This window comes from Rhinopithecus roxellana, chromosome 10, assembly GCF_007565055.1.
Source record: "Rhinopithecus roxellana isolate Shanxi Qingling chromosome 10, ASM756505v1, whole genome shotgun sequence".
Lineage (NCBI taxonomy): Eukaryota > Metazoa > Chordata > Mammalia > Primates > Cercopithecidae > Rhinopithecus > Rhinopithecus roxellana.
The window spans coordinates 20,919,340-20,936,303 of record NC_044558.1 but is presented as its reverse complement, the minus strand read 5'-3'; the positions used below and the strand labels follow the sequence as shown (position 1 = coordinate 20,936,303).

Genomic DNA, 16,964 nt, shown 5'->3' with positions numbered 1-16,964 from the left:
GCTTCCTCTGCTGCTTAAAACAGTGTGTGGCACGTAGACGCTCAAGGCGTACAGGACAGATAGGTGGGTGTATAAGCAGCCTGCTCAAGGACTCCAGCCAAGAAGACATTAAGTTAAGGGGTCCATGCCTGCTGCATTCACTGTACTTACCACACTAATTTGCAAGTCTTAGTCTCTCTGCTGGTCCTTTTCACTCTCCTGGGCTTATCCCTCATCCCACTGATCTCCAGACTGCCCTGGACTCAGTCTCGGGGCCCCCGTCTTCTATCTACACCCACTTCACTGCTGATTTCATCTAGTCCTCTGATTTTAAATATCATCAATTTACTGATGACTCTCAGATTTCTACCTCCAGCGTGGCACTTTCCCATGAACTCCAGAGCCTTGCATCCCGCCTACTCAGCATCCCCACCTGGATGTCTAACGGGCATCTCAAACTTACTGTGTCCGCAAAGCTGCTTTCATTGTCTTCTTCATCTCAGCTGACAGCAACTCTCTTCTTCCAGTTGCTCAGGCTAAAACCTTGCATCATTCTTTTCTTGTCTCTCTCACAACCTTTATCCAATCCATCAGCAAATCCTATTAACTCTTATCTTCAAAATATGTCCAGAATCCAACTTGTCACAAGCTCTGCTGCTGCCACCCTAGTCTGGCCCACCTTCATTTTGTCCGGATGATTACAAAAGCTTCTCACTGGTTCCCTTTCAGTTGATTCCCACTGCCTGGATGATTCATTAAAGCTTAAATCATATCACTCCACTGCTCAAACCTCCTACACTGGCTCCCAGAGTCAAAAGTGAAGTCCTTACTGTGGCCTAAGAGGCTGCCTCTGGTGCTACCCCAATTCCTTTCTGCCCACCTCTCCTGTTAGACTCCCCACACTCACCCTTCTCCAGCCACATGGGCTACCTGGCTGTTCCCAGAATACACCAACCCATCCCCTGGAGTCTGCACCTGCTGTACCCTTCAGAATGGTTTCCCGACAGATGCATAGCTCACTTCCTCACATCTTTCAGGTCTGTACAAGTGTCAGCTTCTGAAAGAGCCAGTCCATCTAAAACTGTAACCTCTTCCCCTCCGCTTGTACATACCACCGAACTCACTGTAGATTTTACTTACTTTTTCTGTCTCTCCCTGGCCCTTAACTGCTGTAGAGCAAGAATTTTGTTTTGCTCACTCCTGTATTCCCACTACCTACAACAATGCCAGGCACATGGTACATCTCAGTATTTATTAAACCAATGCATGAACAAACTAAGTCAATAAATAAATGAATTCTCTTTTTTACAGGATCTTCTTCATGCCAGCCACACCGGGCAGGAACCATCAGAGAGACACAATGAGGAGGCACTCAGAAAATTTTGATAGAATTGAATTTACATATAGCTGATAAAGCCTAGATAGAAAGGTTGATGGATTCAGCTTGAATCTTTGACTTTAGTGGTCTAACAGATAAATGACAAGCAAAGAATGAAACAATCCAAAAATGTTTTCAAAACAATTTTGTGAATTTTATTTTTACAAAAATTTTTTAAATTCCTATTTTAAAATGTATACCAAGGCAAAAAAAATCATATAAGCTATATCATAAATACAAGAGAGTTTCAAAACATACAAGAGACATATAATGTAAAAAAAAATTTTATATATACAAACTCCAATGTAATTTCTAATACAAAAAAAAAATACAGCAAGGGAAAATGCTTTAAAAATGCTCATCTGCAAACTACAAAACAAAATCCTCCTCTTGACCAACTGCATGAACTGCCATGAAATTTGCAGCTCCATCATATTAGGTGTCTCTTCTTTCTTCATGTTACCTTGTCTTTCTTCCCATTTTTCTTTTAAGACAGGGTCTTGCTATGTCACCCAGGCTGGACTCCAACTCCAGGGCTCAAGGAATCCTCCTGTCTTAGCCTCCCGAGGAGCTGGGATTACAGGCACGTGCCACCGCACCCGGCTCTTCATTTCTTTTTAAGACAAAGGCCATTCAAAGCTTTTTAAAAAATTGATGTGTGTTGTTATACTTTAACAGTCAGTGGCTTTTAATTCCAAAAGGTAATACTTTATGCTCTGAGCTATATGTGAGATGAGCCCCTAGTGTGTACAAATAAAATTATGATTTGGGTATTCTAAGGAGACATACCATTTATAGAAACTCCTTTCGATAAAATTAAGGTTTCACTTTTCACATTTGCTTAAATCACAGTAAGCCTGTAAACTAGCTCCTCGATCCACCACTTAAAAACAAAAGCCTCCTTAACAATGCAAAAGGTTGCATTCACTGTATTTATGGTTCCATCAAAGGCTAAATAGCTTATCTAAAATACATCTGAGTGATCTATTCCCTTACCCTCTCCCCGACCTACCCCACAGTTATACTAATATGCACCAAAAATAAAAACAAGTTATCTGCTATTGACACTAGTAATCATTTGATTTAGTTCCAGTTACAGAAACAAAAAAAAATCTTTGAATTTTGATTATTTTTTCTGGGAACCACGTCTACTATTAATTTATCTCCATTGCCCTTAATAATATATTTCAGAGAAAATGTTTCTTTAGATTTAAGCTTCAACTAAAGTTCCTGATCAGGAGGTCAAAAATAGCAAGTTACTGAGTTTTTTCCCCTGTCAAAAGCGATTTTTCCTGATTAACCTTGGAAATAAAAGAAGAGAAAGGAAAGAAGGAAGGAAAGGAAGGAGAGAGAAAAGGGAAAGGAAAATAGGTTGTTTGGAAGGTTAATCTTCTAGAGTCACAGTGACTCTTCTGGAACTACACAGAAAACCAGAGAATTCTCCTGAAATTCACTAAAAGAATGGCATTCACAATGCCATTCATTTAAAAGTAAATGGAATTAGATGAAAATTGTTTTACTATTTCACATATCTTAGAAAAATCTTATTAAGACTTATGATTAAAACTGGCCCCAACTCAATGACTAACATTTAGCAGTGGAGAAACTGCTTTTTAAAAAAGAAAAAAGTGAGGATTAGGAAAGATCAGGTTCATTGAAGTAAGAAGTTTGATATGTAAGAAACCAGAGGGAGCAGGAATAGTGTCCAACTCAGATACTGACAACTAGAGTCCAGATATGGCACAGGGCTGCCAGCAGCTACAGTGAGAAAAGGGTAGACCAATAAAATCTACTCTTTCCAACATACAAGTTTTACTTCACAAAAAAAACTGCTGAAGGCCAGGCCAGTGGCTCACATCTATAATCCCAACAATTTGGGAGGCTGAGGCAGGAGGATTACTTGAGGCCAAGAGTTCAAGACCAGCCTAGGAAAAATATGGAGACCCTGTCTCTACAAGAAAATTTTAAAATTAACTGGGTGTGGTGGCTCGTGCCTGTAGTCTCAGCTACTTGGGAGGCCGAGGCAGGAGGATTGCTTGAATCCAGGAGTTTGAGGCTGCAATGAGGTATGATTATGCCACTGCACCCCAGCCTGGGTGATAGCGCAAGACCCTGTCTCCATTAAAAGAGAAGGAGCCTGGCCAGGCACGGTGGCTCACGTCTGTAATCTCAGCACTTTGGGAGGCCAAGGCAGGCAGATGATGAGGTCAAGAGATCGAGACCATCCTGGCCAACATGGTGAAATCCCGTCTCTACTAAAAATACAAAAATTAGCCGGGCGTGGTGGCACACACCTGTAGTCCCAGCTACTCGGGAGGCTGAGGCAGGAGAATCGCTTGAACCCAGGAGGTAGCGGTTGCAGTGAGTTGAGATCGTGCCACCTCACTCCAACCTGGCAACAGAGCGAGACCCTGTCTCCAAAAAAAAAAAAGAAGGGGCCTGCTAAATCCAAGACTCAATTATTGAGTCTATTAAAGGAAATGCCGCAGACTATGCACACAGACACAATATTTTTACAGCAAATTTAAAGAGTGCAAAAAACTCTAAGATTGTATTTGGGAGAACAATACCCCCTTGGGGTAAGTGTGGTTCAAAAAGCAGGCCACTGCTACCCTGAGACACAGCCTGCATAACAGTAATAAATAGACAGTATTAAAATACAAATTTCCTCCAAATTCTTCTCATTAATTATGGCAACCATTTTGAATGCAACCATTTTGAATGCATCAAGACAGAATTACCAACAGTACAACAAGGTATGTATTCACATTTTCATTTGCATCTTAAGGACAAACTGTTAATGATGATCATGAAAAACAAGAGTAAAGGTATGTTCATTTGGGGAAAAGCTACATTAATATTATTCATCCAACCACAAACACTTTTGTAATGAATGCAATACTGCAAAACAATTCAGAGCTTTATAAAAAGTTGATATCAGAGTTTCATTAGAATTTTTTTCCAATTCAAAATTTTTAAAAGTTCAACTACATTAATGCTTAACTATTTTATTCTAAAGTCTGTAAAATATATAAAATACCAAGATTATCCACAGTCACATATGTTTTGAAGTCAGGGGACACATGTATTTTCTTAAGATTGGTTCCATTTGTGTAGAAGGTCTGTGAGGATTCCCCAGTGACAACGTTCCACCACTGTTCAGAGAAAAATAAAATTCTCATTAGATTGATAATTACACCGTGTGACAATTCATAGCGCCAGCAGATCCTCTGCCCTATGTCCTCCCCACAACCAAACTCAAAGCAAACAGGAGGAAAATGTCTTGGGTTTAATGCTGAATACACTGTTCAACCGGGTCAGCCTTTTCCTGATGAACACTAGTGATGGCCTCGCTGCTCCACCTACACCTAACTCCAACTGTGAGTTGTGCTGGAGAAACATGCAGCCTGCTTGAGAGCTGCAGACAGGAAGCTACAGAGTCCATTACGGCAGTGGCCGGACTCAACTCTCTTGTCTGCATGTCCTTCTCAGGAGAATGGGCAGAAGATTGCCCCTCTCTTCACTCAAATGCCCCTTTGCAGACACAGACTGGTATTCTGACAGAGACCCAAACTATTCATAATATGGGCTACAGGAAACAATATTCTCTCCACTGAATCTTCCCTTTCCCCAGGTGTGATGCAAAAGCCCTTGACCAAGTTTCTTTATAAAATAATCTACATTATTTATTTACTAAACAAATATTGAACATCTCAAACATAGAAAGGGCTCTAGCCAAGTCCTTCCTTTCCTTCCCAATCATTGAATTTGCTAATAATATTTATATTCATTTAAAAATTGGAATCATAAAGTTTACCCATCAATGTCACAGCTAAAATGGGGGCCAGAGACAACACACGTAAACTTCTTCTGAAAAGGCCTCAAGGTCACCATGATCCTGAGTATTATGAACACAATAATAGTCTCACCTACCTTTATGCCTATGGCAGTACCTAGCATTCTGTCTTTCCCATGTGAGTGGGTCAAGTTTGCATGTTCACTATTAGTAACTGCTAAAAGTATACCCAATGGACTTTGGTAAACCTCACTGAAGCAGCATGCACTAACTTGGGATTTTCCAGAACTCACAAGTTTGCTTTGTAAAATAACAATGTAATCAAGCACATTCCACCAACCTGAGATTCATTTGTTTTCAGTCACTAAGGACCTCAGTGATCACTTAGTTCAACTACCCAAAAAATGTACACCACCAAGAGCAAACCCTGACTGTGGACTTTGGGGGTGGTAATGATGTGTCAATGTGGATCCATCAATTCTAACAAATGCACATATCTGGAGGGGGGATGTTCATAATGGGAGAGGCTATGTATTTGTGGGGGAAAAAGGTATATGGGAAATCTCTGAAATGAGTTAGGCATTATCATTACATCAATTTTACAGATAAGAAAATCAAGGCACAGAAGTTAAACAATCTTGTGCAAGGTCACAAAGCTAATGAGTGGCAGAGCCAGGCTTTGAACTCAGGCAGCCTATCTCAAGGCCAAAGCCCAGTCTCCCAACCATTACACTCTGCTGCCACCAAGTCATGGCACACCACCATTTATCACCATGCTTTCCATACTTCAGATCAGCTTTCCCTTCATGTGCACGAATTAACGTGTATTTCTTGTCATTCAGTATGTACTCTGTGGCATAATGCAGGCAAACAACTAAATTATTTTTTCACTTACAAATAGGAATAATTTGGAAGTTAAGAACTTTTTAGCTTCTGGATACCTTCTTTATCTTACTGGCATTCAATTTATACAGCTTGGATTCTAAAGTAAACAGGCTCAAAAGGCCTATTTTCTTGGACACTACAGCAGCTGTTCCTTTTTACTTTTAATTTGCTCTGTGCTTTTGGATAGTCTCATTAACATGCTGGGTAGATGCAGGCTAGGTTATATCATAATCAGTTGAATAAGCTAGTAATCAAACCAGAAAGCAAAGGCAGCCTGATTGTCATTTAAATATACAAACTAAATATACAGGCTAGAAGTTCTTTCACCCTTAAGACATAACATCTATAGTATGTAAACCTATTCTGCTGCTTTATTTCAAGGTTCCCCAAGAATTCTGAAAATATGATCACTGATCTTAAAATTTTAACATCTTATAAGCCAGACTCTCAATTGTGTAATGGCATTCTGTGGAGGTCAGAGTATCAAATGATGTGGTCTCTAGAAACTTGGTGTCAAAGCTGAGCAGTTAAATTTTTCAGCAGCTAATATAGCCAAAGACTCCCCAGCTTCCAACACAGACAGCAATGACTCTCCTCTAAGCATTATCCCCAGAGCAGACTGAGTTCCAGTTTATCTTTACACTGAAGAAGAACAATTGGTGGTCATTTCTCAGGATCTCCTAATAACTGAATAAAGATGTAGGTTAATGCAACATTTTGTAAACAGAATTGTGTTTTCAATGAAACCTTGTAAAGGGATAATACACATCCTTTCTTTTCTAAAAAAATGTTATTAATATATAATAGCTGTACATATTTGGGGGGTACATGTGATACAATGTGTAATGATCAAATTAGGATAATTGGGATATCCATCACCTCAAACATTTATCTTTTCTTTGTGTTGAGAACATTATAATTCTTCTCGCTATTTTGAAATATACATTGTTAACTATAATTTCCCTACCATACTATCAAATACTAGAAATTATTCCTTTTGTTTATCTGTATTTTTGTACCCCTTGGTACAACCTTTCATAAAGCTAAAAACTGCCCTCTAATTTATCTTTTTTATAAGCTAGATTCTTATGGTGGTAAAATTGTAGCCATGTGGGTCTCATGTAACCAAAACACCAGTCATTCAAATTTTCCAAACAGTTATCCTGCCTTAGACAATTAATGAGAATCATCTACACTTGAATGTTTTCAGTAAGAAATAACAGTATCATAAGATCTTATTAGGAATCAATTTTAAGTGAAAAAGCTTCCAGAATGTCCAAGTGATCAGCCCAATATAGAGGAGTCCCCAGTCCCCAGGCCATGGACCGGTACTGGTCTGTGGCCTTCTAGGAACCCATCCGCAGGGCAGGAGGTGAGCGGCTGGTGAGTGAACCTAAGCTTCGCCTCCTGACAGATCAGCGGTGGCATTAGTTTCTCATAGGAGCAGGAGCCCTACTGTGAACTGCACATGCGAGGGATCTAGCTTGCACACTCCTTATGAGAATCTAATGCTGATGATCTGAGGTGGAACAGTTTAATCCTGAAACCACTGCCCGCCCCCCACTTCTCACCACCACCCCATCTGTGGAAAAACTGTCTTCCAAGGAAACCAGTCCCTAGTGCCAAAAAGGTTGGGGACCGCTGATACAGAGTATCATCTTCTACCACTTTTATAAGTAAGCCACTATTCAAAAGATTCACTTCAAGCATTCCCCTCTAGGTGAAGCCTCTGCTAACTCTCTGAGGTTGGTCTGTTCATTCGTCTCCTCTTGCTTCCACCTCCTCATGAAAGCATGTCCCAGACCCCTTCTAAACTTTAGGGACTTTATTGGTTTACCACCTGCTTCCCCCATAGACGGTAAGCTGCTGAAAGACAGGAACCAAGCCATAAACATTGTGCCACACAGCAGTAGCTTAGCACACACAGGACATTCAACACAGTCTTTTTGAGTGGATACATAAAAGATGCATCAAAAAAACACCAAAAATATGACCTTGAAGCACCACAACACATTCAAATCGTGACCTCAATCGCTAGTAAGTTTTAAAAAGCCAATCTGCTAGAGAAAACAGAGGCAGAGACCTGGGTTTGAGTCCTGGCTTTTCTATTTACTAATTATGTAACTTTATTTTCATTTGTTTGTTTTTGAGACAGTCTCGCTCTGTTGCCCAGGCTGGACTACAGTGGTGCGATCTTAGCTTACTATAACCTCCCCTCCCCCAGGGTTCAAGCGAGTCTCATGTCTCAGCCTCCCAAGTAGCTGGGACTACAGATGCCCGCCACAAAACCCAGCTAATTTTTCTATTTTTAGCAGAGACAGAGTTTTGCCATTTTGGCCAGGCTGGTCTTCAACTTCTGACCTCAAGTGATCTGCCTGCCTTGGCCTCCCAAAGTGCTGGGATTACAGGTGTGAATCACCACACCCGGCACTAATTATGTAACTTTAGGAAAGTTATAACCTTCATAGAAAATCATTTTCCTCATATGCAAACCAAGAATGAAATTTAAGCCTCACAAAGCTGGCTAGTAAGATGAGGGAAGTGAAGCGTTTTGTAAAGTATAAAGCAATATACTGCTGCTATTATTACTGAAGAAATTTCAAAAATATGTTTTTTTAAAGATTTTCCACCAACATAGTTAATTGTGAATGACATGGAAAACAGAACTAAGTTAAACACCCAACTTGCTAGTCATTCTAATGCCCCAAGTTTAGTATGGGGCAGTATGACAGCTCTAGACTGAGGGCATCCCTAACACTGTCACCAAAGCTTCCCCAAGATCTGAGGAAAGTAGTCCTGTGGATCTGTTTCATCACTACAAAATGGGGATAACGGTAACTGCCTTTTTTTTCTTTTTTCCGTTTTAATTAATTAATTAATTAATTATTGAGACAGAGTTTTGCTCTTGTTGCTTAGGCTGGAATGCAATGGCATGATCTCAGCTCACTGCAACCTCTGCTTCCCAGGTTCAAGCGATTCTCCTGCCTCAGCCTCCCAAGTAGCTAGGACTGCAAGCGTGCACCACCACACCTGGCTAATTTTTGTATTTTAGTAGAGATGGGGTTTCGCCATGTTGGCCAGGCTGGTCTCGAACTCCTGACCGCAGGTGATCCGCCCGCCTCGGCCTCCCAAAGTGCTGGAATTACAGGTGTGAGCCACCGCGCCTGGCTTTTAATGATTTTTTAAAGTTTTCTCTGGTTCTTTTTTGTTTTCAATATTTTTTTCTGTTCTTTTTTTAGTTATCAAACTGATTTTACTGCCAGATTTTTTTTTTTTTTTTTTGAGACAGGGTCTCGCTCTGTCACCCAGGGTGGAGTGCCGTGGCGCAATCATGGCTCAAAGCAGCCCTGACCTCACAGACTGGAGTGATCCTCCCACCTCAGCCTCCAGAGTAGCAGCCTTTTTACTCTGCTGGGTTGTAAAAGGCCCAACTGAGAAACAGGAAGTGAAAATAGCTTGGAAAGTATGATATAGGCTATTATTTTCTTTCACAGTTCTTGGGAAACTCTTACCTTAATATATCCTCCAGCAGAGATAAGCATTTTGCCATCTGGAGAAAAGCAAAGGTCAGTCACCCAGCCTCCATGGGTAGCAGCTCCTTCTTCTGAAAGCGGAGCACACAAGTGAAGAAGCTCACCGTTTGAGACATTCCATATCTACGTAAACATGATACACAATTCATTAACAGAGTTATCCAGAAGCTTCTCTAGTTTTAAAACATATATATGTCCATATATATGTATTCTAAAATTATTTTACTAGACTTTTATAAACAATCCTATCACAGATGCTAATATTGCCATTTATTTCCAGTGACATTTAAGATATAAGCAGTGCTCCAATTTTTCAAATAAAGGTACATCAGAATAAGAAAAAGAAACAGAGGCATAAATGGTAAGAGAAAATAAAATCATCATTTGCAAATCTCTCCCTAGGAAATCCAAGAGAACCAAATGGAAAAACTCATTAGAAAGAGTTCAATAAGATAGTACACATACATACAAAAATCAATAACTTTCCTATACTCTGAATAATCAGGGAGAAAATTTTTTTAATGTACCAACAAAAATTTTTAAAATAGCACAATTTTAAGAGAGACAATTTTTTCCTGCAGTGATGGAAAAATGAAACACTGCCTCATAACTGGTAAAGGAGCACATTCATCCAAAGATGCAAACTCAGAGCAAAATGAACATTTCCAAAGCAGCCCTGCCACTTCAGCTGACACACATTTATGTGACTGGTAGAGAGAAGGTTGGTTACTTAGTCCTCAAGCAGAAGAATCTTAATTTCCCTAGAAAGCCCATCTGATAACACGTCTATTCCTGCAAACTGTTTACTCTTCTAGTCTTCTGCACTATATACCTATTCCTGGAGTTTTAAATCCTCCTTTGTAATGAAAGGGGGGAAAACCCCACCTTCCTCATATATACTGGTTACCAAAGTAGTCATCCCAATGCCCAAACTTTTTCAATCAGCTCCCCAATTCTTCTGACACAACTAAGTCAATTGACTCCTTTTCCATAATTTCTAAGCTTTCAGCATGCAATACTTTCCATATGGTACTATATTTCCACAGACACAGAATAACATTCTATGTCTCGTAAAAAGATTGTTTTCTAAAAGTCAAAATATATCTAAAAAATATAGACTGTTTTCTAAATAAAACTGGCATGGTTTGTATGTATATCTTAAGCACTGCAGAGCAATAAATACTGGCCTATCATGCAGCCTCTGACTCAATAAGGAGCCCTTCGCTGCCCCTCAATGACAGAAATGTGAACCTCTGCACGATTTAACAGGCAGGCAGTCCACAGAGGACTGCAACAAACCACACTGTAAATGGCTATCAAATGGGTATAGTGCTAAAGAGATCTTTTCTTTCCAGAAAACAGCAGGATTTGCAATTCATTTATAATCCAGACCATAATTTACAAAATTATTTTCTTCAAATTCTGCTACCAGAAACAACCTTTGGTTCAAGTCCAAGAATTAAGATGAATCATTCTCAAGCTAATGGCAGAGAATGAACTGCAAATGACTAGAGCACTTGCCTTCTCATATATATAGGGAATGCTTCACTCTAACTCTAAAATGAATCCGTTTCTGCAGTGGAGTGCAGCTGTGAATACAATGTGCACAAGAAATAAAAAGAATGCCTCATCCAACCAGAACTTCAGGACTATGCTTCCCTGGCCCATGAACAAAGGTCCCCACTGTGAAGAGTGCTAGCCCAAGCTACAAGAGGAGCAGTGCTCTCATGTCAGCAAACACCCTACCCTGATTTCTCCATTGTCATCTCCCGTTGCCAGCAGGGTACTGTCCACAGAGAAGGCAGAGCAGCGCACACAGCCGTTGTGGCCCCTCAATTCATGAAGTGGCAAAAGGAGATCAAAACTCCAGATCTAGAAGGCAATTAGGATTGTTTAGCAATGGTACATTCACTCAAAATAAGCATCTGCAAACCCTGCCTTGAGTGCTATTCAGCCATAAATTCAATCACATGGACATTCTAATGTTTGGCAATTCATAAACTTTCATGAGATGCCCAAGTTCCAGCATGCAATCTTGTTAATTTTTCTGAGATTCCCTTTAATTACTCAAGTTAAATTCAGCTCAAGGATCAATGTCACTCCTTCCTTACTTTAGACCTACATGGAAGAACACCGAATCAGCTAAGAGCAGTCTGTGCAGTGAAGCAGACCTGAATGTGAGTCCTTACTCCACTGTTCACTAGATTCTTGTGACTAGGACAAGTCACATAAGCTTCTATAGCTTCATACTCTGCATCTGTAAAATAAGGACAGTCGTACCTATGATGTGAAGATTAAATGAGATTATAGAGAGTGAAATTACTAGGATGTGACAAGTAATCTTTAAAGGTTAGTCACTATACTAGCCTACTTCTTGGCAGCCAAATGCTATTTTTTCTTTTTCCTTTCCATATTGTCTCTTGGTTTTGTCAACATTATTTAGCAACCACATACTGAAAACTACCAAGTTCCAAGCACAGTGAGCTAGAACTAGTAGTACAATAAGATAAACTAGTTACAGTCACTATCCTTGAAAAGTTTGTAGTTTAGTCATGAAGACAGGCTCACGAACAGTTAGTGAACAGTTGTATGAAGTAAATGTTCTAACAAATGAATAAAATGTACTAGAAACACTGGAGGTAGAACAGCTAACCTTGCTTGAGGGTCAGGAAATGCTTCAAAAGAGCTGCCATCAAATCTAGGTCTAGAAGGATGAGTCATAATGCTTCAAGGTAAAACAGTAGAAGGTTTATCAAACCAAAGTTAGCAGCATGCACAAAAAGATGAAGTTGGAAAGTTGGCTGGCACAGAGGAAACAATATAACAGAAAAAGACGGTGATGAGCTAAGTAGTTGGCCTAAAAACCGTTAGGTAACAGGTGTTTCAACAAGAGACACAGGCAGTGGTATGGAAGATAACGTGGAAGAGGTGCAGACCAGAGGCAGGATGCTGGGACAGTCCACCAGTGGTGGAGGAGGAAAGCATGCTCTTCAGGGTGGTGACAAGGAGAAGATAACTCTAAGGTGCACTAAAGAGTCATCAACAGAGCACAAAAGACAGGATGGAGTCCCTGACGATTCCAAGATTTGTAGTTTGGAAAGACTGGTAGAAGGAGAAAAAAGGAGAGAAGGGAGTACTTGAGGTCCCCAACCAAGCAGCATCATTCACCAGAATGTGATTTTAGACACACGTCAATTATATTACATTAATTATATTAAAATTATATTGTCAGTGTATAATTAAATGTAAATCCCTTTCAATGATTTTCATTGCCTACAGTATGCAGTAGAGGTTGCATTTGATTATAGACAAAAAGTAATCCATAAGGATTACTTATGGAAGTCCTCAATGTATTTCATTTCATTCATTTGATACCAACTAAATGCCAATGGACATCGTCCAAAAGATCACAAAATATGGGACAGACATGTAGAGAGCAACTGTTATGTCCTGTTGTATATATTATTTGGACTCATTATACATAACCACTGCCAAAGTTTTATGCATGGTTTCAACTGATTGACCTACCTTTGCAGTCTTGTCAGCAGAGGTAGACGAAAACTTGGTAGTATCATGAGAAATGTCACAAGAAAGTACTGTACCCTGGTGACAGACAAAGTCTTTTTCTATTTTTCCAGTAATTATATTCCATACCTTAAAAAAAAAAATTGGAGGTTGACACTTTTAAGAACATTTTATATTAAAAAGCATAATCAGCTACAAGACAGATCTATAAAATGAGTTTTAGTACACTGGCTGTTCTGACCCCTTTACTTTAAATGTGACTAACAGTATAAATGCTCACTAAAACACAGCAGATGTAGGTGACTGCAATGAACAGAAAACAAGCATGAGAAAAATAAAAAATTTTTAATGTAAGTAATTAGCCTTCAGTGGCTTTTGGCTGTCTCAATATAATCACTGCAATATGAGAATACTTTTTCAAACACAAACAAATTTATACTTCAAATTACCTTCACTGTTCCATCAAATGACCAAGAAAGCAGTCTTGAATTTTTCAAGAGTCTAAAGTCTTTCACTGTTTCCTGATGGGCTTGTAGAAAGACATATTCCTCCAACTGCCAATTCCATACCTGAATATCAAAGAAATATGTCTGTTATAATCCTCCCCCGATCCTGTCTCATTGGAGGGGTGGACAGAGTGTACATTCTCTTGTCTAAAGTTTTTTACTCACACGGCATTTCAGTAAAACAGAGAAGAATAACAGAGAAGACTATGGTGTCCACATTTTACAGACAGAGAGAAGCTGGGGTTAAGTAAATTGACTAGAGGCAAAATAAAATATTTTTCCTCCTAAATAAAATTTGTTTTCTTCAGTTGCTTGGAGAACAGTTAATTATACCAGAAGATAGAAAAAAAAAAAAAAAAGAACACACAATATGCCAGTGAGCTCACCATCTGATTAAATTTTCCTGAGAAAATTATCCTAATTACATAGTCACAGATTTCTGAACCTACAAGCTGGGGAAGTCTACAGATCCTGGCTCCACTGAAGCTGGCCTGGGAAGGTCAGTTGATCAAAGCAGCTTCAAACCAGAACACAGAGTTTCCAAGGTTCAAATATCTCAGCTATCCCCCAATACAATCCTCAAAATGACAGAAGTGAGAAGGCATTGTTTTTCACGTGCAGCTTCAGGAGGAGCTCCTCAGACATAAGGAAAGGTGTGGGGGGATTGAAATAACATGAGTAACTAGCACAAAATATGCATACAAATGCATCTGAGACACAAAGGTACACAGAACAGAAGTTTATTTTTATGCGCTATGTAAAGGACATCTCTTAATTACTAAATCAAAGCAACTGTATTTAGAGCTCTATTAATACTTGACTTCAAATTAACTTATTTAACAAATGTTTATTTAGTACCTATATGCAAAGCAAATATGAATCAAACAAGGATCTAGCATAAAGAAACTTAAGAGTTTAGCAAAGAAAATGAGAAATACAACAAGAAACGCAAAAAAATCCTACAATATAAGATACAATGATAGAGATAAAAGTTCTGTGAAAGTCAAAAAAAGTAATTGCTTAGAGAAAATTTGGTGGAGATAACACATTCAAAGTAGGCTCGAGGAATGGGTTGAAAGTGTGATTCACAAACTGAGAAGGGTTCTTCAAAGGGAATAAATGTTGGAGTTAAAGTATAGGAGCAGGGAAACGTCAAAAGGGGCCTGCTCATGGTTCCATCCAACTAGAGCATACGAGACGCAGAAGAAACAGAAGAGAAAAAAGGTTGGGAAGGTATCCAAAGAAACAGCCCCGTGGGCCTGATGAAGCCAAAATTCTGAGGTATGGGCAAACAGGCCAGCTCCAAAAACATAAAAAGGTAAAGAAAAAGCAGCCTACCACTACAGGTATGCATATGAGTAACATTCTGAGTCTAGCTTTTTACTGGCCTATGTTAAACAGCAGAAATATCTTTAATCAGACCTAGGCAAAATCTTAAAAGAAATGACATCTCTTCTTCCCCTTATTTTACTTCTTTTTCCATCACATTTAGCAGTCGCCCTCCCCACCAAGCCCTGGCTTTCAGATCTCATCTTCTGCCTCAGAATGCTCATTCACAGAAGCAGGATATCAGGAGCATAGGGTCTTGCATGCAAGCAAGAGAACTTTAGAAGACAAACTGGAAGTGAGAGTAATTCTAAAGAGAATGAATTAGTAATTTTCAAATTTTAAGAACCCAATGAGATATGCTGGGGGAAGGGGGAGAAATGGAGGCTTTTCTGGCTTCCCAAATCAGACCAGAGAGGAAGGGCACCCCATGTGACTAAGCATAAAAGACCTTAGTCCATTTCTACTAGGAACCTCTTGGCTCTCTCCTCCCCATTTCTGGGCTTTACTGAACTGGAGGATCAATGGCTATGCTGAACAGCTCCTTCTAGTTTACAGACACTGCCTGTTGTAGCTTTGCCTGATTCAATGTTCATTTCTAACTTAGTATCTTATTTCTGCCCTCTGCATCAAGAACTCAGATAGCCTTCCTAAGCAGATATAATGAAGAATCTGACAACCACTGAGGGCAGATTAGGAATAGCCTTTGCAGCTTTTGTTACAGAAGGTTTCTGACTAGGCAATGATGATGAGTGATTTTTTGTTGTTGTTGTTGTTGTTGTTGGACTGAACATACTGTGCTAATTGAATAACCTTAATATCACTAAACTTTCACCATCATTAGTCAAACGTAAAAGTTGAGTCTGGGGATGTCTCTATCATTGACTATGTTTGCAATGTATATATACTTGTAGAATTTTTTCAGCTATATGAATAAAATTTAAATTGTAGAAATGCTAAGGAAACTTTTCTTTTCTTTTCTTTTCTTTTCGAGACCGAGTTTTGCTCTGTCTCCCAGGCTGGAGTGCAGTGGTGGGATCTCAGCTCACTGCAAGCTCCACCTCCCGGGTTCACGCCATTCTCCTGCCTCAGCCTCCTGAGTAGCTGGGACTACAGGTGCCCACCACCACACCTGGCTAATATTTTTGTATTTTTTAGTAGAGACAGGGTTTCACCGTGTTAGCCAGGATGGTCTCGATCTCCTGACCTCGTGATCCACCCGCCTCGGCCTCCCAAAGTGCTGGGATTACAGGTGTGAGCCACCGCACCCGGCCGGAAACATTTCATACCAGCAAGAACTAACATAGTCTTATATACTGGCTCATGTAAGCATGGGTAATACTTGGCCTTTATTTACATCAAGGTAAAGGATCAAAAACTACCAAAGTAGACCTCAATTTTCACAATCCTAAGAGCGATCATCAGGTGGGTTGATTCTTTAAATTTTGGCAATAACTTCAGCTCAGCAAAGATTTACAGAACCCTTACTGCATTCCAGGCATTGGGGATACAAAGATGATTAAAACAAACCTCCATATAATCATGTACAAAAACTTTAAAAAATGAAAATAAAACCCAACCAGTCATTTCTTGAAAATATCTACAGAGTTTTATTACATTTAAAACACTGTAAATGTAAGAAGTATTCTGAGTAGAACAGAAAAAGAGGAAGAAACACAACTACTTATTTCTATAATATAATACCATATTTCTAAATATAATCTAACTCCTTTTCTAAAAATATTTCTAGAAATTATTCTTCCCTCTAGCTGAGAATACCTGAAATCGTCAAGCTGGTCATAAAAACCTTATGAATTTAACTTTTGATAGAAAACTACATAGTATACAATGTCTCAAAAGAACTTCATCAAATATAGTTTTTAGTTTTACCCATTTCAAAGACATCTGGAGAGGAAGAAAGGTGAATATTACACTGAGTTTTACAGCTAGAACACCAGTGTCATGGGAGCCTATAACAAGTAAGTTTCTGTACTGAAGCCAAATTTCATTCGAATCATACTCCTTCCTAGGACTCA

General features: G+C 39.3%; 2 protein-coding genes across 9 annotated transcripts in view; one reads left to right on the top strand and one right to left on the bottom strand.

The window, feature by feature from the left end:
• ANKS1B (ankyrin repeat and sterile alpha motif domain containing 1B) overlaps positions 1 to 3,314 on the top strand; it is a 1,300,027-nt gene extending 1,296,713 nt beyond the window's left edge. For 7 of the 8 annotated variants that reach the window (XM_030938489.1, XM_030938491.1, XM_030938522.1 and 4 more), the window contains one exon: positions 1,291 to 3,314. In XM_030938489.1, the coding sequence (XP_030794349.1) occupies positions 1,291 to 1,365 (75 nt within the window). In that variant the 3' untranslated portion in view covers positions 1,366 to 3,314. The remainder of the gene's footprint in view (positions 1 to 1,290) is intronic. The other variant, XM_030938488.1, reaches the window with a different exon arrangement.
• Positions 1,489 to 16,964, bottom strand: part of APAF1 (apoptotic peptidase activating factor 1) — a 96,466-nt gene continuing 80,990 nt past the window's right edge. Inside the window, exons 23-27 of the mRNA XM_010355937.2 lie at positions 13,546 to 13,665; positions 13,100 to 13,225; positions 11,318 to 11,443; positions 9,551 to 9,694; positions 1,489 to 4,512 (exon numbers count right to left, since the gene is read on the bottom strand). Coding sequence (XP_010354239.1) covers positions 4,366 to 4,512; positions 9,551 to 9,694; positions 11,318 to 11,443; positions 13,100 to 13,225; positions 13,546 to 13,665 — 663 coding nt within the window. The 3' untranslated portion in view covers positions 1,489 to 4,365. The remainder of the gene's footprint in view (positions 4,513 to 9,550; positions 9,695 to 11,317; positions 11,444 to 13,099; positions 13,226 to 13,545; positions 13,666 to 16,964) is intronic.